Consider the following 20,013-nt stretch of genomic DNA (forward strand, 5'->3'; position numbering starts at 1 on the left):
GAAAAGAATTGAAAACCCAGTATTTGTAGGGCTGTTACTCCTTTAAAAAAATATATACGGAGGCTCTGATGAGATTTTTTATATATATATATTGAAACAGATTAGTGAAGTAGAATTTGGACCAACCACAGGCTGTCCTCTTTATTATCAGTTAGCCAAATGTTCCCAGTAATTCATGCCAGCTGTTGACAATGGAGCAGCTAAGTAAGGAGCTGATTCCAAAACTCTGAGGGAAGATCTTGATTTGCTTAATTACCACAGTCTATGGAGTGGCCAGTAATTAGTGTGTTCTTTAAGGTGCTTTTGGGTTTTAAACTGTGTAACACTCTTTTTTGGAGGATGGTAAATATTACAGAAAGAAACTGGTTGAACTGAATAGGTTTAGATTTTCCAGCTCCTGTCAAAGTGAATGGAATGCACATCAAACTGTGGCTATCGTTCTATTGTGTTTTGGAAATAGAAGTGTGTCTGTTGCATCATGTTTTTTTCTCTAGGGAAAATGTATGATCCGAAAGTGCCATTTCTTTTACTAATGGTGCAAAAATTATTTACTCCCCCTTCTCTTTCTTTATCCCTGCATTGGTAACAAAGGGAATATTGCTTGAATGTGAACAGCTCTGGTGCAACCCATTCTGTGCTATGATCCCTTGCAATTCTTTATTCTGTATGATGCACACAGCAGAGGAATGTGACACTTCTGCAATGGCCAGAAATAGTATAGCACCAAAAATATTTGCTTGCATTTTTTCTTTGTTAGAGCAAATACATTGTAATTTTTGCATACCCTTTATTTTTTGTTTTAAAAATCTCTTTGACTTACAGTTGCAACTGTAATTGCTGTTTCTGTGGTTTCTTGGCATATTAACTGATGCCTGAAGAATGGGGGATGAAAGGGAACAAACCATAATTTTTATAACAATAGCTAAATGAGCAACAATATACTAAACTTGGTATTGGTCTTTAAGTCTTTTTTTACGTGTGTATTATACAGGATGGAAGGAAGCAGGATGAGTGGCAAGTTCAATTCAGCATTTTTTTTTCTACTTACCATATGATTAATTTTATGTTTTAGTCTTCCCCCAGTTAATTTCTTCCACTGCCTTGAACTTATATGCCTGAAGGAAAACCGGTTGGTCTATTTGTTTTAATATTCAAAGCTTAATTTCTATTACTTCCTTTTAATTGTTGCTTGCCTTCTTATGTGCAGGAAATAATAAGTGAAATTACAGCCTAGACTTAACCATTTTTGCACCTGTTTTTGTAGTTCAAAACCATGATTCTAGTGCTCAATTATCCAGAAATGAACAAATAATTTCAGTCAGAAAGTGATTCCAGCAAGTACTATTTCTCTATTGTGTTACCTCTGTTCTAAGGGAGATGAATTGGATAGGAAAAAAAAGAAGTATATATTGAATTTTATTAGCATACACAAGAAGGTGTTCTGTGTAATGAAGACAAGGATATTGTGAATGTACATGGCACCTTTCTTCGTTTATAAACTATGTAGATTTTTTAATATCCTGGGGTTTTTAAAGAAATGTTTCATTTTGGACCTATTCTCTTCATCTGGAATAGTTAAGAAGCGAGTATAGGTTGTGTCTACAGAAATGTATATTTTTAAAGATAAAATATTGTGTACTGCAGCCCCTCAGAGTTTTTCAGCTTCATTATGTATTTGAGAAGATGGTTACTATTTCATTTTGTCTTAGAGTACTGGAAGCTGTTTTTTGAGGTTTGTTGATTAGTTGGGCTCTTTACCAAAGTCAGCGAGAGACCAGTGTTAAGAAGGAATGCGACAATTTTTCCTGTCACATTGAAAAGTATCTCTTTATCCAGGGTTTATGTGTGACTCCCCAATTTACCAAAGGGGAATAAAATGCTTAGTAATCCACATACCTTTAAAAAGTGGTTGTTTTTTGAGCTCTCATATGCAATGAAGTGCCTATAAAGGTACCAGCACAGCAAATGTGATTTTTCTGTGTGATAGCAGTTGTCAGCCTTTTTAAGGCCACAGCGACCTTATTGCATCTTGTCTACTGTTGCTTTCTCTGTCAGGCCCATCAGAGTGTTATGATCCAGCAATGATTTGCCTTTTAGGGCCCACTGTTCCTATATTCCAGCAAATATGAGAAACCTTGAAAGGATGGTCTGAAAGACCTGATCATAATCTTCATTGCCTGCAAAACCCTCTGATGGAGCTCTGCCTGCTGGTAAAGAATAAGTTAGAGAGGATGCAAGTAAGGAGAGAAAAGCATAATGTTTCTTGCACTCAGATAATATATTCATAAGGTGTGTTATGGGATTAATGCCCAAAATTCCTAGATTTAGGAACCCTGCCTCAGAACACTGGGAAATGAAAACTGCTTACTTGATAATATAAGTCTTAGCTCTGAGGTTGCCTGAAATTATTTGGAAGCCCACTTTAATGTATGAAATCATAAGTATATATACATCAGAATAGAGGCATATAAAATCTGGTCTTAACAGAAATTGAGTCTTCATATGTTTTAGATGCATTACCCAGGTCTACAGCATTTGCATTTAATAAAACCAGAGTATTTCGGCAATTTTTAAATCCTGCTAACAAATGTAGTGCCTTGCCATTTACAAGGGTCACCAGTTCTATTCCATATACCATATGAACATTTCTAAAATCTTTGTCTTAGAATACATAAAGAACTTTAAAAAAGTTTTCCTAGGCTGACTTAATGTAAAACATACGCATGTGGTGTTTGAAGTAGACATGAAAGAATTATACCCTACTTATTGCTTTGTTTACCATACTTTTAAAACAGTAAGCACTAAAATGTAAAGAGTTGGGTTTGTATGTCACCATGTTGTGACCTGTGCCTGGAATGAATTCTGAAATGATGCAGTAGCAGAACCCTTAAAAATACCACGCAGCCTTCCGTCTTCATGTGTGATAAGGTTTTAGGCTCTGGGTGCCAAGGTGTATGAACTGCATAAGGCTCCAGCTCAGTAGGGTGCATAAGCACACAGTTTACCCCATCCCTGGGCTGAAAATGGGTGTTTTCACAGTGAGGACTGAACTTTTTCTCCCTCTCTTATGTAGCTTAAAAGGTTAAGTGAAGCGGCATTTTTTTCATGTTGAGGAGCAGTGCACACCAAATAACAAATGCAAACCTTTTGCAAGGGCCAGCCATTTCCTTGGTGGATTCTTAAATAGGCAAGTCTAGCAAACTGAGGAATCTCCATTTCTGAAATGCACTGTATCTGCCTTGGATGAAGAGCTGAGTCTAGTTTTGTCAGTTTTTGAAGCTATAATTCCAGATAGTCTACATAATTCAAACCAGACACATTCTATCTAACATGACACAAATTTGTATTGTACTGTGTTAACATTAAAATTATCCAAGCACGCTACCATATATCTCCATGGATTTGCTACTGCCTTTCTTGTCTTAGCAGGGTGTGCCATTAGTGGCCGTTTAGTTTTTATTGTAGTGTGAAATACAGATAATTTTAAAGAAGCCAATATAAATGTCAGAAATGCTAAGGATGAATACATGCAGCAATGATTTCAGGTATTTACTAGATTGTGACAAGATTACAACAGTGTATTACCTTTGAGTATTACTTTTTAGAGTGTTACAATATGTCTATTGGAAAATATAGTGCAGATTTTGTCTGTGAGTGGATGACTGACCTGTCAGCAAAGTATTTCTTAATTGTGGCTAAGTGCTTGGAAAGAACGTGGAGCATGATGCAAATAGGGAGTATCTTCTTTTCACGCTTTTCTGCCAATAATAGTTATGTGGTGCCACAATGTAAATATTTTTATCAAAAAGTCATTGCAAAAGGATGCAAATGTCTTATTTCCTTTATAAACCTTTGAAAATAACCCTCCTGGGTCTTTTGCCTTTTGCTGTCAGCTCTGAATGGCGCCCCAGGGAGTTGACATCTCTTATCAGAAATGAGCAGCCAGGCAAGGGGCAGTCAGCATATTGAGAGGCCATATTAGTGTGCAGGTCAAGGGCACCAGACAGGTACTGAAAGGTCTCTTGTTGAGTCAAACAAATGCTATTTCCTTCCTGCCTGAGTGAGAGCTGATTTTTTTTGTAAGCTTCTCTTTTGGCAAAAAACACAATAAGGATATATAAGGCAACCTTTTCAGTGAGAGATTAGCATTAGGTTATCACAAATCCACAGATTAAAAGTGCTGTGGTCAATGAGAACAAATATTGCAAGATTAAATAAAAGGACTAATTGAAAGTGGTGTCCCATGGTAGACAGAGGACTGACACAATATTGTGTAGATATAACCGTGGACTAGTAGAAAGTGGAAGAATAAAATGCACAGTACTTTTCTCAAAGGTTATAGTTCTGATTGTACTGCTCTGGTGACTTAGCAGTTGTGTATTGTGGGAGAAGGAGAAAGCTAAAGTATATTCTCTGTGGTCTTTAAAGTACTGAGAACTTATTTTTGAGACCAATAAAATTTTAGATTATTTTTAATAATCCTTTATTGTAATATTTTAATTAAGAAATCAGATATCTGAGGTATAGATATCTGTGCTTCTAAAAATTAAAAGCATTGGCAGGAGATTAATTAAATGTATCATGAGACCCTTAGATACAGGTTTTCAGTCTGCATTGCTGAATATTATTTAGAGTAGTGTGTTATTAGGGCTTTCTACTTTCATGTCTAGAAAACTCTGTTCTCTCACTTTCATATAAACTCTACTCTGAACTTTTCTGTCTGATTTCTGGTGATTTGGTAAATGTCAGAATAGATTTTACTGAAGTTGCATGAAGGTTTATCAGTAGATTAAACCAGTCCTGTCCTGATTTCCCTTGAGAGGGATAGTACCTGTTTAGTTGTTTGCTCTGTTCTGTTTAACCACCAAATCTCGACAGCAAGTGAAAAGATTTCCTCTTAGGCAACTTTTGTCTGTTGCCTTCTGGTTCAGGAAAGAGAGAGGAGGTCTTTGTCTTCCCCAGGCAATTGAGAGAGGTGGGGAGCTGCCTAGTGTGCTGAATGGTGCAACCAGGAGAGAGCTTTGAGCACGAGCTGTGGCTGGCAGACCACTATAAATATTAGAGAACAAACTAGGCTGCAGAGATGTGATTATCAGGAGGAGACTGTTTAGAGCTTGTTGCAGCTGTAGAAACCATTGAAAACTGACAGCTAAGATTTAGCAAAGCTGAAGGAAGGACCTGCCTAGCAAGGACAAAATAAACAGTGGAGACTGGCTCTTGAAGTATTGGGTTGTTTTTCAGTTTTGTGTTGGAGTTTTGTGGTTGTGGGTGTTTGTTTTGTTTTGTTTTTAACTTCAACCTGTGTCTCTGCTGAGTAAATTTTATTAATACTTTAGAGTATTCCTCTCTCAAGGTACCCCTCTTAAAGGAAAGATAGGAGCAAGAAATTGGGCAAAGGGAACAAGAAACCTGCATGGATGAATAGAGAACTCCTGTCGTTACTCAAGCCTAAGCAGGAAATACACAGGAGATGGAAACAGGGTCAGATCACTTGGAATGAATATTGAGGGGTTGTTAGAGTAACTAAAAACAAGATAAGGAAGGCCACAGCCCATCTGGAATTAAATCTGGCCAAGAATGTCAAGGACAACAAGAAGGGTTTCTTAAATACATCAATAACAAAAGGAAAAACAAGGATAATGTGAGGGCATTACTAAACATAACAGGGACCTGGTAACAGAGCATGCAGAGAAGGCAGATTTATCAAACACCTTTTTCGCATCAGTCTTCATTGACAAGGCCAGCCCTTGGGATTCTCTGACCTGGGAGACAAGGGTAAAGGAAAGTTGGGAAGAATTTCCCTTGGTCAAAAAGGATTGGGTTAGAGAACATCTAGGCAAACCTGACATCCAAAAGTCCATAGACCCTGATGCGATGCATCCACGAGTGCTGAGAGGGCTATGGAGGCCATTCACAATCATCCTTGAAAGGTCATGGCGATCAGGAGTGGTGCCCAAGGACTGGAAGAAAACAAATATCACGCCAGTCTTCAGAAAGGGCGAGAAGGAGGACTCAGGGAACTCTGTTTACATGATGACAAGAAGGTAATCAGGAGTAGCCAGCATGGATTCACTAATGGTAAATCATGCATGACTAACCTGATTGCCTCTTGCAATGAAACAAGTACCTGGATGGATGAGGGACACTGTCTACCTCGACTTCAGCAAGGCTGTCAGCACTGTCTCTCACCACATCCTCACAGGCTGCCTCAGGAAGGGTGGACTGGGTGAGTGGACAGAGAGTGAACAGTATTGAGAACTGGCTGAACAGTGGCACAGGGTCTTGTTGGATGCCTTGGTGTCCCCCAAGGTTCAATACTGGGCCCATTATTCATCAGTGACTTGGATGAAGGGGCAGATGCTGCCTCAGCAGGTTCACTGGGAGGAGTGGCTGATCCCCCTGAGTTCTGTGCAGCCCTTCAGAAGGACCCTGACAGGGTGGAGTGATGGGCAGGGAGGAGCTTTCTGAAATTTAACAAAGGTGAGTGCAGGGTCCCACATCTGGGGAGGAACAGCCACACACACCAGCACAGGCTGGGAATTGCCTGCTGGAGCAGCTCTGTGGGAAAGGACCTGGGGGTCCTGGTGGACAATGAGCTGTTCCTGAGCCATCAGTGAGCCCCTGTGGCCAAGAAGGCCAGTGGGATCCTGGGGTGCATTAGGAAGAGCATTGCCAGCAGGTCACAGGAGGCAATCCTGCCCCACTGCTCAGCCCTGGTGAGGCACATCTGGAGTGCTGTGTCCAGTTCTGGGCTCCTCAGCACAAGAGAGACATGGAGCTCCTGGAGCCAGTCCAGAGGATGGCAACAAAGATGATCAAGGAACTGGAGCATCTCTATTATGAGGAAAGGCTGAGGGAGCTCAGGGTTGTGTAGCCTTCTCACTGGAGATATTCAAGAACCACCTGGACACAGTCCTGTGCTATTGTGCTGCAGGATGAACCTGCTTGTACGGGGGTACTGGGCCTGATGACCCGCTGGTCTCCCTTCCAAACTGACCACTCTGGGGCTGTGAAAGTCCGAGAGTCTGTAGGCCAGGCCATCTCAAAGCTCTAACCATCCTGTGGGATCACCACTTAGCTATCTGGACTTGGATTTATGTGAAGATTTCTTGTTTATCCTGCTACAATTGAGTTACTTTCCTGTGTCTGCTGTAGGGAATAGCTTCAATGCTGTACTATCATTTAATTCCTAAACTGCTGGGGTATGATACATTTATTATGGAAAATGCATTATGTGGTTGTTGACTGGGTAATTTATAACATAAAGCTGTAAGTTTTTTCCAGGCTAGAAACATATTTGTGTTGCAGCTCATTTCATTCATTCTGTGTTTGAGTGAGTTCAGATTCTAGGATGATCTTGAGGAAAGAAGTGTTTCTAATAGAATTCAAGGTTTAGTGCATTGGAGAGGGTTTCCTTTACCAGACCATAATTCAGCTGATGGTGGTTGCTATATTGTGAAGTATTAATGTCTTGGGGTAATGTTTTAGCAAAGTCAGGGAAATAGAAGCAGTAGGAATCCAGCTCTGTGAGTCACTGTCAGCATTTAATATTCATACCTGCATATTCTAGGAACAGAGGCCATCATTCATTAAATTAGTTGCCTAAATGAAGCAGTTAATTGATGAGCTGTTAACTTAAGGATGGCTGGAGCTCTTTTTGTCATCAGTGAAAAGGTATTGCTTGGGAAGAGCATTATGATCAGGATAATTATTTGAAAACATTTAGAAAGTATAGGATGAAATCAAGCTTCTAGGTTTTGTTCATCTTTTTTTTCTCCTCTGGTTTTCCTCCTTTCTGCTGCTTCTCACATTCTCTGACAAATAAAATTTTCAATTTTGCATTTGCACCAGATAGTCTTGTGTTGTAGACTTACTACCAAGCATTTACTATCAGATGCTGTACAATGAGTAGCTGAGGAAAATTTTAAGGAAGTCAAGACAGAGTTTACTTTCCTTACAGTGAATTAATCACTGACTTGTAGATATGCATCTCCTTTCCTCTTACCCATCCATGTGAAATCTTTGAATTGACTTTCAGCCTCCATCATGGGTAACAAATCTTTGATAGTACTATTAGACAAAGCTCAATATAATTTTAAAATCAGCTTTTGCTAGATCTTTGGATAAAGCTGAATATAAATAATGAAAAGTAGAGATTTTTGCGATGATTGGACTATGTTGAACAAGAAACTTGTGAAGGACTTTAAAAAATATTAGTATGTTCTCCAGTAATAGGTAAAAGCAGCTTACATTAAATTTACTGATGTTTTGATATGAGTAAGTGATCTATTTCATTGAAATTTTGTAGCAAGGAAAATGGTAGACAAATGTCACAGATTCCAGTTTAATAAGGAAAATATAGGCAATTAAATACTGACAAAAGTTTGCTGTACTGCTGTACTTGTCTGGAGTTTTGCTGAACACATCTGGGCATGCATAGAGTGATATGGTAGGTTACTTAACAAGCCCTGGTGCACAGCATAATTATGTTAAAGGAAGCTGGGAAGTGGAGAACATTAAGCAGCTCTGTTGGGTGACCAAATTCAACTTTCTATGAAGTCCTGGTTTGTACTGAGGTAGTGCTATAAAGCAGTTTGTGACTGCTCTGGTTAAGACAGGCAGGAGCATTGGGAGCTTTATGTCCTGCACTAACAACCCCCTCACTGCCTTTCTCAGGATATGGGCAAAGACACAACTACAGTATTGACATAGAGAAGAGGCAAATCTAGTGCAGATGTCACAGATTAAAGTGGAAGGAGAGCAGAAACACACAGGAATTGCTTGCCTAGGGGAACTGCTTGCCTAGGAAAGTAATACCAAGTCCTGTCCTAAAGGCAGGAGTCATCACATGTCTGAGACCCTGAGAAGAATTGCTTCTGTCCAATTCTTGACAGGATGTGCCAGTTGAGTAGACTTCTGATCTAAGAGCTCAGAATCAATTGACAAAAATATGTGCAACTTGAAAAAATCAAAAAATTTGGCAGAAAATCTTTTCTCTAAAACCTTGAGAAAGTTAAACATAAAATGGTTATGTTAGAAGGCCAGTAGTGATTTTTTCCTTACACTGGTTCTTCTGAAGGAAGAGGAGTGTTTACAAGTTATCATTCTGTATTACTCACACATGTTACAAATCTATAGGTTTTGGGGGGTTATGTTCAGGATGTCCATATCCAAAGCTAAGAAATAAAAGTGACAGACGTGTGTAGTTGAGAACTCTATACTTCTGGTGAACAAAAACAGAAGCACAAATGTGTAACTTTGGTACTGGAGCTGAATGCTCCAGTATTAAGACAGTTGTCAGTATTGGTGCTATGTCATTTTTATATTTGGCAGTTAGGCAAACTGTATTGACTTTAATGTCATGTAGTTAGATTCCAGGAAAAATTTAAACATGGTGCATATTGGGATTGAGTTTGATAGTCAGTTTTCTGGCTGATGTGATTCTTCTCTAGCCAGTGATTGCTCCTAATCAGTGAAAGGGTATCTGAAATAAATGCAAGTATACTTAGGTGTTACTGTTTCTTCAGGATATTAATTTCTGCCCTTAGTTCTGGGGTCATACTTTTGTTGATCAGACAGCATGATAGCTGAATGCACAGGTGTACTCAATTGCTGAGGAAACATCCGTCCTGCTGTCACCTTTGCTGACAATTGCATTGATGCTGTCTGTGCTGCAGCTTAGGTCCTGGAGGTGATCTCTCACTGGGGAAGAGAAGTGGCCCAGCTACTGCACTGCTTGCATGTGGCCTCTACTTGATAATTTAATGTAAGAATTTGAAACCCTTGGAAGCAGCAGTCAGTCATCTTTCAACTTGTAATTGTCTGTGTGCTTCCTTTTCATAGTTTTTTTTTTCCTATTAATTCTTTAATACTGCTGTTTCAAAGAATAGAAAATGTCCCAATGTCAAGAAACAAAAGCTTATTAATTGTCTTAGAGTTATATGGCAAAGGACAAACGGAATGAAATTGAATGTCTTGCATAACATTCTGCACTAACACTTTCCATGAACACTTCACACTTCATTCCATAATAGGTCTCCTTGTCCTTGTTTTATTTTTGAGGTGTGCCAATATAAATATTTCAGGCAAAACATTGATTTTATATAATTTTATGATTCTAACCTGCTTTTAAAAAGACAACCACACCTCCTTTTCCTCTCCCCAGCAACAGACAGCCCTACAAAACTGCACATACAGTGTACAGTAAAAGGAAGTTCTTTCTGATCTTCTGTAGCTGTGTATGCTTGACTTGACAGTATTGTAAACAGCTCTCTAATCTAGAGAAAATCTTAGGATTAACCTATACCAGAAAGAAAAAGGAACAATCAAACCTCTATGGAATCAAAGTATGTACTAAGGGAGTTAGTGCAGAATAAGTTACTGTGCTTTCAATTTTCACCTTTGCTTTTGTTACACCAGCTTTGCTCTGCAGACAGGTTTCAGGGAAGGATAATTTTTTAAGGATGAAACTCAATTTTCAAAGGGGAATGGGATTTAGCAGCATAACTGTCATTATAGTTTGTGAGCTGCATGTAAGGATGTTGAGAGTTTTATGGCTTACATTTTTAATGCAGCTGTGTATAAACGTCTTTTCTGCATTCTGCTGCAACATTAGTTTTATATCATGTGGAACTAAGCTATTTTACCTTCTATTTAAGCATATTCCCAGGTATCATTAAAAATAGCATTTTAAGCCAGATCTTGTGACAAAATGTCAGCTAAATGCACTGTTGATTATAAAGCAGTTTCTTCAAGCTATTTTCTGGAAAAGAGGACAATTTCTTATTGTACAGTTCTGTGGACACTACTCATGCTGACTTACCACCCCTATTTTCATGCTTGTTTTCTCCAACAGAAAGGAGAGCCAAACTGCAGTATTTTTTCTCCAGAAACCACAGAGCAGCTGACCTTTGAGATACCTCTGAATGATTCTGGCTCTGCTGGACTTGGTGTGAGCTTGAAAGGCAACAAATCTCGGGAGACAGGAGCTGATCTTGGGATTTTCATCAAATCAGTTATTCACGGAGGTGCTGCTTTTAAGGTATGGAAGAAGCACATCAGGAGCTGAATGTGTTAGAACACTGTCATTTCTATGCTGAGGGCTGAATGCAAGAGAAGCATTCTAGGTATAAATACCTTTGTCACTCATTCCTTTGGGTGAGCTGCAAATATAACATTTTGTCTCATGGTTTCTGGGGTTGTGTGCAAAGCAACAAAGTCTGCCAAAGTGAAAATGAATTGGTGTGAACCTTAGGGAACATTTGGATGCTGCAGGAAATGGGGAGGAAGGATAAGGATAGGTACAAGTAGAGGATGCTTTCTAGCTTCCCCACAGCCTACAGGAAAAGTTTGATTGGCTCAGTGATAGAGAAGTTGATACCTACAACTGTGCCTATAAATAAAAAACTCTCATAATTTTCTTCTTTTTTTATTCAGAATATTTTTATTCCTGTATTAATGTGTCTTGGCAGAGCTTGACATCAGTTGTGCAGAAGTTATCAGTTATTCCTGAGGCGGATTGAATTGGTAATATTAAATTAGTAGATGACAGTATTATGAGTTGTTCTGTTGCTTCTAAGCACTGTACAAGGACTGTTGTATATTTTATTATTAAAAAGTATTTGAGTTATGTCTAATCTTTAGGAAATCTGTTGACTGCATTTTTTTGCCCCAGATAAAACTTGGAAAACCTAACTTCTCTGAATTGGAAACAAATTACTTAATCTTTCAGAGCTTGTATGTTAAACACCTATGGAACCATAATGTAATTTTTGTCTTTTATCTCAGCAATTCCTTGCAGTTTTCTCTTCTGTAAAAAATACCTTTTAATTCAGCATTATGTAAATTGCTCTACTGACATCAGCCTGCTGAGTAAGACAATTCACAGCATTAAAATTTCAATGATCATCTATTTACAGCACCTAGCAAATAGCAATAATCAAGGTTTTAGGTTTCATAAGAATGTTTAATAGTTCCTTGCTTCTGTTATTTACCTTTCCTAGTCTCACAGTTATTTCAAAGCTTAGATCTTCATCTGATTGGATTACACCAGAACTGAGTTAATACACATTTGGCCAAATTAGGGCTGGCTAAACCCAAGTCATGTGCGTGTCTCCTGCAGAGTACAGGTTATTTTACTGTGGAAATGAGGCTGCCCTCTTTGTTTTCCCAGCTCTGTGTCCACACCAATTGCAGCGACAGTGCATTGCCATGGATAAACTCTTTGTTTTGAATAGCCAAGCTGTGGAGCCATATTTCATATTAGTGGGCTGGCTGCCTGACTTGTCACACCACAGACCCATAAGAGAACCTCTTCTGTGTATGTTTGCTACTCTCGATTCCCCCACAGCAGCTCATTCCAGAGCAGTTAATTTTGGTTTGAGATGTTTGCAGACTACTAAAGCAGGACTTCTATGCTCACCCCTGAGTAAACAGACACCATGACTGGGAGTTTATTTTGTCTTGTGATGGCCTTTAGTCCTGTGACCAGTTCTCCATTCTACCTCATTATAACCCTTACAGCAATTATACCTGTGTTGTGGTAATGGATCTGAATGTAGGCTCCAGAGCAAATGAGACAGTAGCTGAGGCTCTGGCTTCAACCAGAACTGCTGAGAGACTCTGTCCTGTGTGCAAGTGCTCACAGAATGCAGTCATTTTGGCAGTGTTTTAAGACTCTAAGTCTACTGTTGGGTAATGCATGGAGAACAGCTGGCTTTCTTCTGTCTAATGACCTTTACATAGAACATAACCTAATCAGTGGGTATTAACAATTAATAAGATTTCTTATATCAAGTTTAAAAGTGTGCCCGTATTTGTGCATAAATATTTAAAGATTCATCCTCTTGTCCTTATTTTAAATCTCTTCTTGGAGCAAGTTTTGAAATAAAAAGCCTTTCTTTCCAGCTGGTAGTTGTCCAGAGCCTTTTCCCATGCTATTCATTGGTATTTTCTGAAATGGATTATTATGGATTAAGATATGTGCATTTGCTTTTCAGTGTACAGTGTTTTCTTGGGAAACTGTCACAGGCGGAAATCTTAATCCCACTGACATGAGAATTCTTTCACTATTTATCACTTCTGCATTTAGAATTTGAATTTTTTTTCAATATTGGTGTATCATGCTAATAGAAGTATGAACTTTCTCCCCTTGTCTATATAGTCACTGCTTGTCCTCAGAAGAATAAATGTAATGCATAGAATTTCAACACATTTGTTTCACTGATGAAGCAATTGCTCAATCCTTCTAATGCTGTATAAAGGTTTTGAGACATTAAATTTCTTTTACCCATGTGTTTCTTAGAATGAAGAGTAGACTGTGAGATGCAGACTATCTTTTTTGGTTACCATTACTTGTTATTGGCTTGATCTAAGGTCTGACGAGAACCTAATATTTTTAATTTTTTTATATATATTAACACATTAATCTAGCTCTAATGTGTCAGTGGCATTGCAAAGTGTAGTAGGGGACATTTTAAAAATCACAATGGAAAACTTAAGTATTTAATTTTATCTTTTATGATTTTTCTTTTGTCCTAGCTAAAGGTTTTAGAAAATGTCAATGCATGTAGCGTCACACCTGCTGCAGTAAGAGTCAGTCCTCTTTGATGCTCTGTCTACAAAATCACACAAAATAAAAATGCCTTAAAAGTTCCAGGTTTGTACTCTAACACTGTATCTCACAGGAATAAAACCAGTTGCTTTTGCTGATTGAACCATTGTCCCTTCTTAACTTCTTTTGTAATTTTGAAGTATCTATTTTTTAACATCCCTAAGATAGAGGTCACTGGAATACTTGATATTTTTACTTATGCAGAGCCTTTCATGTGAAGAAAACGATCATTTGACTGAATTAAATGCATCGTTATTCCCCCGAACTTTAGGGATTTCAGCCTTGTTCACCTCAAGACAGCTTGGCTTTTCACTTACACTTCATTCCTGAGGATCAGGTACTTGCAATCCACTGCAGCTGAAATGAAACAGTGCCATTACAAGAAATAATGTAATATTTTCTATGTGTGCATTTGTTCAAATGAAAATGGTGTAGCTCAAACGTCCTTGGTCCTTGTGAGTGCTGCAATAAACATTGCTCGTTGTGTGCAATGGATGGGAAATTGGATAATTCCAATAATTGCCATTAGGGCATTTCTGACAGAAATGTCATTGGTGTGATAAGGGGAATAGCTTATTGTGCCTTGTTTAAAAAGATAAGTCCCTGAAGATCATGGCATTATATCTTCCTGCTCTACTGTAAATAGTGGGAGTCTTGTGAATGACGGTGAAGAATATGGCAGCCATGTGGTGGTGGATGCTGCCCCTTGCTGTGAGTTGTTAAAAAACCCAGCAATTTTTTGAAAAGTGAGGGAAGAGTAACATCAGCTTCTATTAGAATAGCTCACTCGCAGTTCCAGAGATGGCATTTGAAAACTGTTCTGCTGAAATGCCAAATGTTGTTTTCCTGTTCAAAAGCCACAAAGAAACCTACCTCTCAGAGATGAAGGAAGAAACGTGTTAAAACAACATTTAGCTTGTTTTGAGCCAAGCAGATTTTCATGCAGTTCAGGCTTCCAAACCAGGCCATAACACAAGGGATGTGAAAATCTGTGTTTGGAAACTGTTTAGATGTGGGGATTTTTTTTTTCCTGGTCTCTAAAAAGGCAAAAGGTTTTTCTGTGAAGTAACTTCTGCCTGTTGTGTGAAAACAGCTTCAGCTATCTTCCAGCCTGGCTTGTACAGGTGACTTAGAAAGTGTGGTTGATCAATATTTATGAATGATGCACATTTTTTTTCTCCTATCACAATTGAAGTGTCAAATTCAAGTTGAATTTTCCATTTAAATGCTGCACATAACAGAGGGGCAAAAAGGGAGGATGTATCAAAAGAAGCCTTTTAAGAAGTAGTGTAATTAAAATATAAATAAAGTCTCATACTTGACTACAAGGAAAATTAAAAATTGGGTCAATACAGAACATTGTGAGGCTCAGTGATTATTTTTAAAATGTGTGCTGTGTTCAGGACGGTTGCATACTTAACTGATGTAGTCGTGACAGGATGCATTTGGCATTGTATTTGTATTGACTTTAGAAACAAACTTTAACAGATACTTAACACATGATGGTTATTTTCCAGAAAGGAAAAACAGTAATCCAAGAAACTGTAGGACCATAGAGAGAGGACATGAGGACCTGTAAATTTTCAAAGTTTTACAGAAATTTACAAAAAATAAAGTTTTTTTTTCCTCAAATTCCTGTTGCTCTGAATAGCTCCATTCATTTCAGCAAATTTTGATTGGACACAGAGGAATTACAGCATGTGCAAATAATAAAATTTTTGGTTCAGCAGTTTTAACCCTTGTCTCCCTAAGCTTTATCTCTTATGATGGCATCATTTGTATGTAGAGAAAAAGTGAGGTTAACTTACTTTGGCTGTATGTACATCTAAGTTAGCATAAAATATTCAGCAGAGAGGTGGGAGAGGTTTCCGTATATCTTCCAAATGGCTATCAATTTTCTATCCTCCATTCCCACACCCTCTCAAGAGAAGTTTTATTTCTCTTAATTTTCCTTCTTGAGTGACTCATGTCCTAATTATTTCTTTCCATCTTCTTGTCCATCTCAGTTAATTTTAGATTTTTTTATATATTGTTTTTTTTCAGCTTTGTGGATATCTGTACTCTGCTGTAGTAATGATATGCCGTTCCAACAAAAATAACACTTAATAAAGCTGGGTGTGTCACAGCTACTGTAACTCACTCAAAAATGACTTAGACTTGGCATCAGTAGCAGAATAGTGAATTGAACATCTTAGTTACAGAAAAAAACAGAAATCAGATAGTATATATATATTTTGTATTACTCAGATGCATGAAATATGTAAACAATTTGGATGAGTGCCTTATGAAGAGTTTGTGCTGATCCTGTGAATCAGACTCAACTAAACACTGTATTTCTGTGCAGGATCTTCTCTGTTATTGTTTCTTTACCACCTTATGTGAGACATCTTTGGTTTCTTACTCCTTCTCCTCCTTGTTTGAGGTCTGATACCAGCCTGGTAATTGTGAACTTGACAAGCTTTGAAAGAAATCCCTCTGTCTCAATTAAATAGATCTTATTTTCTGGTTAAAGAGAAATGTCTGTGGCATGCTGCTTTATGAAAAGAAATAAATCCCAGATCATAATGACAACAGCAATAGGACTCCTAAATCACAAAATAGCAGTGTCCACAATTTTATTACACCCACAAATGTCACCTTGGCAAATGAAGCTGAATTACTTTTTCAGAGCATAGATTACTTGATATGGCTCAACCCTAATTTTGTTATTGGCAGCAGTTTTGGATGTTGTAAAATAGGGATAGCATTAATTAGTAAGGATGCTTAAGTTTTAGTGACCATTCTGTACTGAGGATGCTGGCCCATGTGATGGCATGAGAATTGTGACAAGATACACACCAATAAGATTGTAAGACAAATTTTTTTGAGCTATTTCTTGCCAGATCTTAATAGCAGATAATAATGCATGAAAAATACATTGTAGCACTCCTTTGTGGTTGCAGTGTGGGTACTAATAGTTATATTGTGGGCCCTTTGAACTAACAAAAAGCTTCTTTTCCCTTTTTTTGAGGATGGGGTGGGTGAGTTGTTTTGGTTTTTTGGGGGGGGTTTGGATTATTTTGGTTTTGCGTGTTTGGTTTGGGTTTTTTCTTAATTATTTAGTTGTTTTAACTGATAAAAATAAACTGCAAATGCAAGAAAAACAACAGTCTGTGCATGAATGCTTATATTTGTATTTGCAGTATGAACTCTTTACAAAAGTGTAGTGAATAGAGGGAGACAATTGCCAATTACTGGCAACAAAGTTATTTCTGGCACTGCCCATTCTTTTATTTAAGTTATAGGAGCAATGTCTGATTGTCTGCATCGTGCTTTCCCATATGGAGCACCACTGCTTAATAATTCGTGGGGTATTTGAGATTGTCCTTGTTTGTCGCTTGCAGGACGGTCGGTTGCGGGTGAACGATCAGCTGGTTGCCGTGAATGGGGAGTCGCTCCTGGGCAAGTCCAACCACGAGGCCATGGAAACCCTCCGGCGCTCCATGTCCATGGAGGGCAACATTCGGGGCAGGATCCAGCTGGTGGTGCTCCGCAGGCTGGAGGTGCACACAGAGGTGAGGCAGTACATGCATTTGTTAGATCAGTGTTGTTCCAGTCCCAGTGGTTTTGCACGTAGGAGATGATGGCTCAAGTCTTGGTCACAGAGAGCTTCTCCTGGCAGAATTAATTCTCCCCTGGAGAGAGGACTCGCAAATTGTTTCTGGTTGATATCTCCTGGTCTTGCTGTGCTTGTTGAGACTAGACTAAAAGTTGCTTCTTATTTTGATTGAACAAGTATTGGAACAAAAGAAAATATGATTCCAAAAGAGTTAATTTAGCATTAATATATTGATGTAGTTTTGACTGTCTGCTACCTCCTCAAGGCAATTGCTGGGATACAGGCAATTTAAATTATTCTGATTTCATTTGTTGTTATAATCAGAGACCTGAATATCGTAGTGTGACTGGGATTTTGCTTTACTCTTACTTTTTCATTAGTACTTAATGTATTTTTTTGAGTGTGTTTCTCTGCACTTATCTTGCCTTTTATTTTTTTTTTTTTCTTTCTCTTGACCTTCAAGGTATTAAATATTTTACTTTTCCTGGTCAGATGAAGAATTCTTCAGGATAGGTTTCTGAGTTGATTAAGATAAAACCTATTTAAGTAAGGCAACAAAATAAGGAAAGAAAGACATTTTTAACTATTATGTTTTCTAGACATCATATAAATTGATGTTTGCCTGTCACTTCTTATTTTGAAAAGATGGATTTTATGATCTCCCTTTCTCCCTCTTTCATTCATGCATGCATACACATATGCACATTTTTCTCATCTTTACATAGATACATGTATACTGTCTGCCTTTTCTACTCACCCCAGTTTTAATTTTAACCCTTGAACAAATATTTTTTAAAGTTTTAAATACCTGTAGAGTTCTTTAAAATCTACCTACAAGTAGATTTGGGGTGTAAAAGGTTGTAATAAATCTCTATGTAGAATTCCAAGATATTTCAAGCTTCTTATTTAATGAGCACTACTGGAACATTTTAAAAACAATCATGTTTCTGGCTGTATTTGCATAAAATTCCAGAGGGAGGAAGAGGATGCAGGTGTCTTCTAATTTAATTGACTCTTAAATATTTTTCTGATAACTTTCCACGTAATTTACTAGCATCATTTATTGATTGAGAAATGGATTTAGAAATATATTACTTCCCAAATATTACGCTCTTACTTTGTTGGGAGGACACTTTGGAAAAGCCTCATGATGTCAATTGTGCCAGGAAAATATGAAAAGTATCCATTAGCAATTCTGGAAGATGTTAGAGAAAAACACATTTTTGCTTTCCTTTTACATGTGACAGCATCCTGCTGTAAGGAAGAATTATGAAGTATATGTTATATTTATTGTGCACTTTTGGGATATAAGAAAGGTAGTTCACCTTCAAAGAAAGTTCAGTCCTGCTAAAGCTGAAACTAATTCTTTTTAAAAAGCTTCCAATCAAACATCAGATTGACCTAGTAAAAGTATGAGGCTGCTTTTTATAGTTAAGTGTGTAGTTTTGAATATTATCCAGATGTATGAAGGAGGTAAATAGTCTTGACTCATGCCCTCTGAAGAATGCATAATGAGGTCTTGATTGAATCAAATTCATTTTAGACAGGAATTAATTTTTATAGGGTAGTCTTTGCGTTCAATTGTAATTCCATTTGAGTCTGGAGACTGCAGCAGAAATGGGTTGGTGCCCGTTCTTCCCTTTCCCCAAAACAGTTACCCAAGCACTGCATCTCAGCTTGGCAGAAGGAGAATATGTTTAGAAATGCATTATTGTTTTTATTGGGCTGGACACTAATGGAGGTCTTCCATGACAGCTATGTTTTATAAGCTGAATACTCGAATTAGGTTGGTTACTGATCAGTTGTTGGGATATTGATTGTGTCATTTATCAAAGAGCTGGAAAAGCAGATTTGTTGTTGCTGTTAGTTCAAGGCTCCTTATCCCACTGTGTCTCCAGTGGATAGTTTAAAAAAGCAGTAATCATGGACTTTACAACCTAAGGAAGCCGACGTAAACTAAAGACTCCAGTTTCAAGAGGAAACACAACTGTCACTGTCTGTGTGAGGTGTGTCTGTTTCTGTATGGGGATTGAAAATACCCTTTTCAAATGGCTGATTCTGCACTGAGGAAAAGAGAATGTTACACGTTCCGCCTGTCCACTAAGCTTAAATTTGAAGCCGTATTGTCACCATGAGTATCCCAGCACTGATTTCTGTTCTGAGGTTCAATTTTTCCATTTTATTATGCTTATTTTCACTGTATTTATTCTATCACTATTTTTTTACGATTTTATTAAGTTACGTTATTTTATTTTTGTTATTAAGCTTGAGAAACAGGTTGCAAAGAGGTGTAACATGCTGTCCTTCCTTATGGCTTGGTTTGCAGGCAATCAGTTGCCAACGCATCAGGCCTCTTGCATAATTTTAAAAATAACATGGGTTAGATTCATGCATTTATTCTGTAGATGTGACTTTGGAATTCTAAAATGTGTATGTTTAGTATAACGTTTGCTGACATAATGAACATGCAGTTTAAAAATAGAAGCCAGTTGGATCCCACTTCAAAAAAACTTATAAAATCACAGAACATATAGAGATTGCTTTGAAAACTAGCCATAATATTTCCCTGGCGAGGGTTTTTGGTTTTCCCTGAATAATGACTACAGAAATGTCTTTCTGGGTCTGTCCCAGCTTTAGAAACTGTGATTTTTATTTTTTTTTTTATCCCAACTTTTTTCCTTTGAGCAACTGCTCAGGAGAATAAATTAGGCACTATACCATGTATGGGGGTGGGGGTAGGAAATGTCTCAAAAGAAAAGCTGACTAGAGGTGTGACAGGAGTTTGTTTAGCTGCTAGCCAGAA

General features: G+C 37.9%; 1 protein-coding gene across 3 annotated transcripts in view; it reads left to right on the plus strand.

Annotated features, from left to right (window-relative positions):
- PARD3B (par-3 family cell polarity regulator beta) overlaps window positions 1-20,013 on the plus strand; it is a 383,490-nt gene that overhangs the window by 179,913 nt on the left and 183,564 nt on the right. For all 3 annotated transcript variants that reach the window (XM_084209781.1, XM_084209782.1, XM_084209783.1), the window contains 2 exons: window positions 10,856-11,041; window positions 16,996-17,166. In XM_084209781.1, coding sequence (XP_084065907.1) covers window positions 10,856-11,041; window positions 16,996-17,166 — 357 coding nt within the window. The remainder of the gene's footprint in view (window positions 1-10,855; window positions 11,042-16,995; window positions 17,167-20,013) is intronic.

The sequence above is a fragment of the Fringilla coelebs genome, assembly GCF_963513975.1.
Source record: "Fringilla coelebs genome assembly, chromosome: 7".
Taxonomy (NCBI): Eukaryota; Metazoa; Chordata; class Aves; order Passeriformes; family Fringillidae; genus Fringilla; species Fringilla coelebs.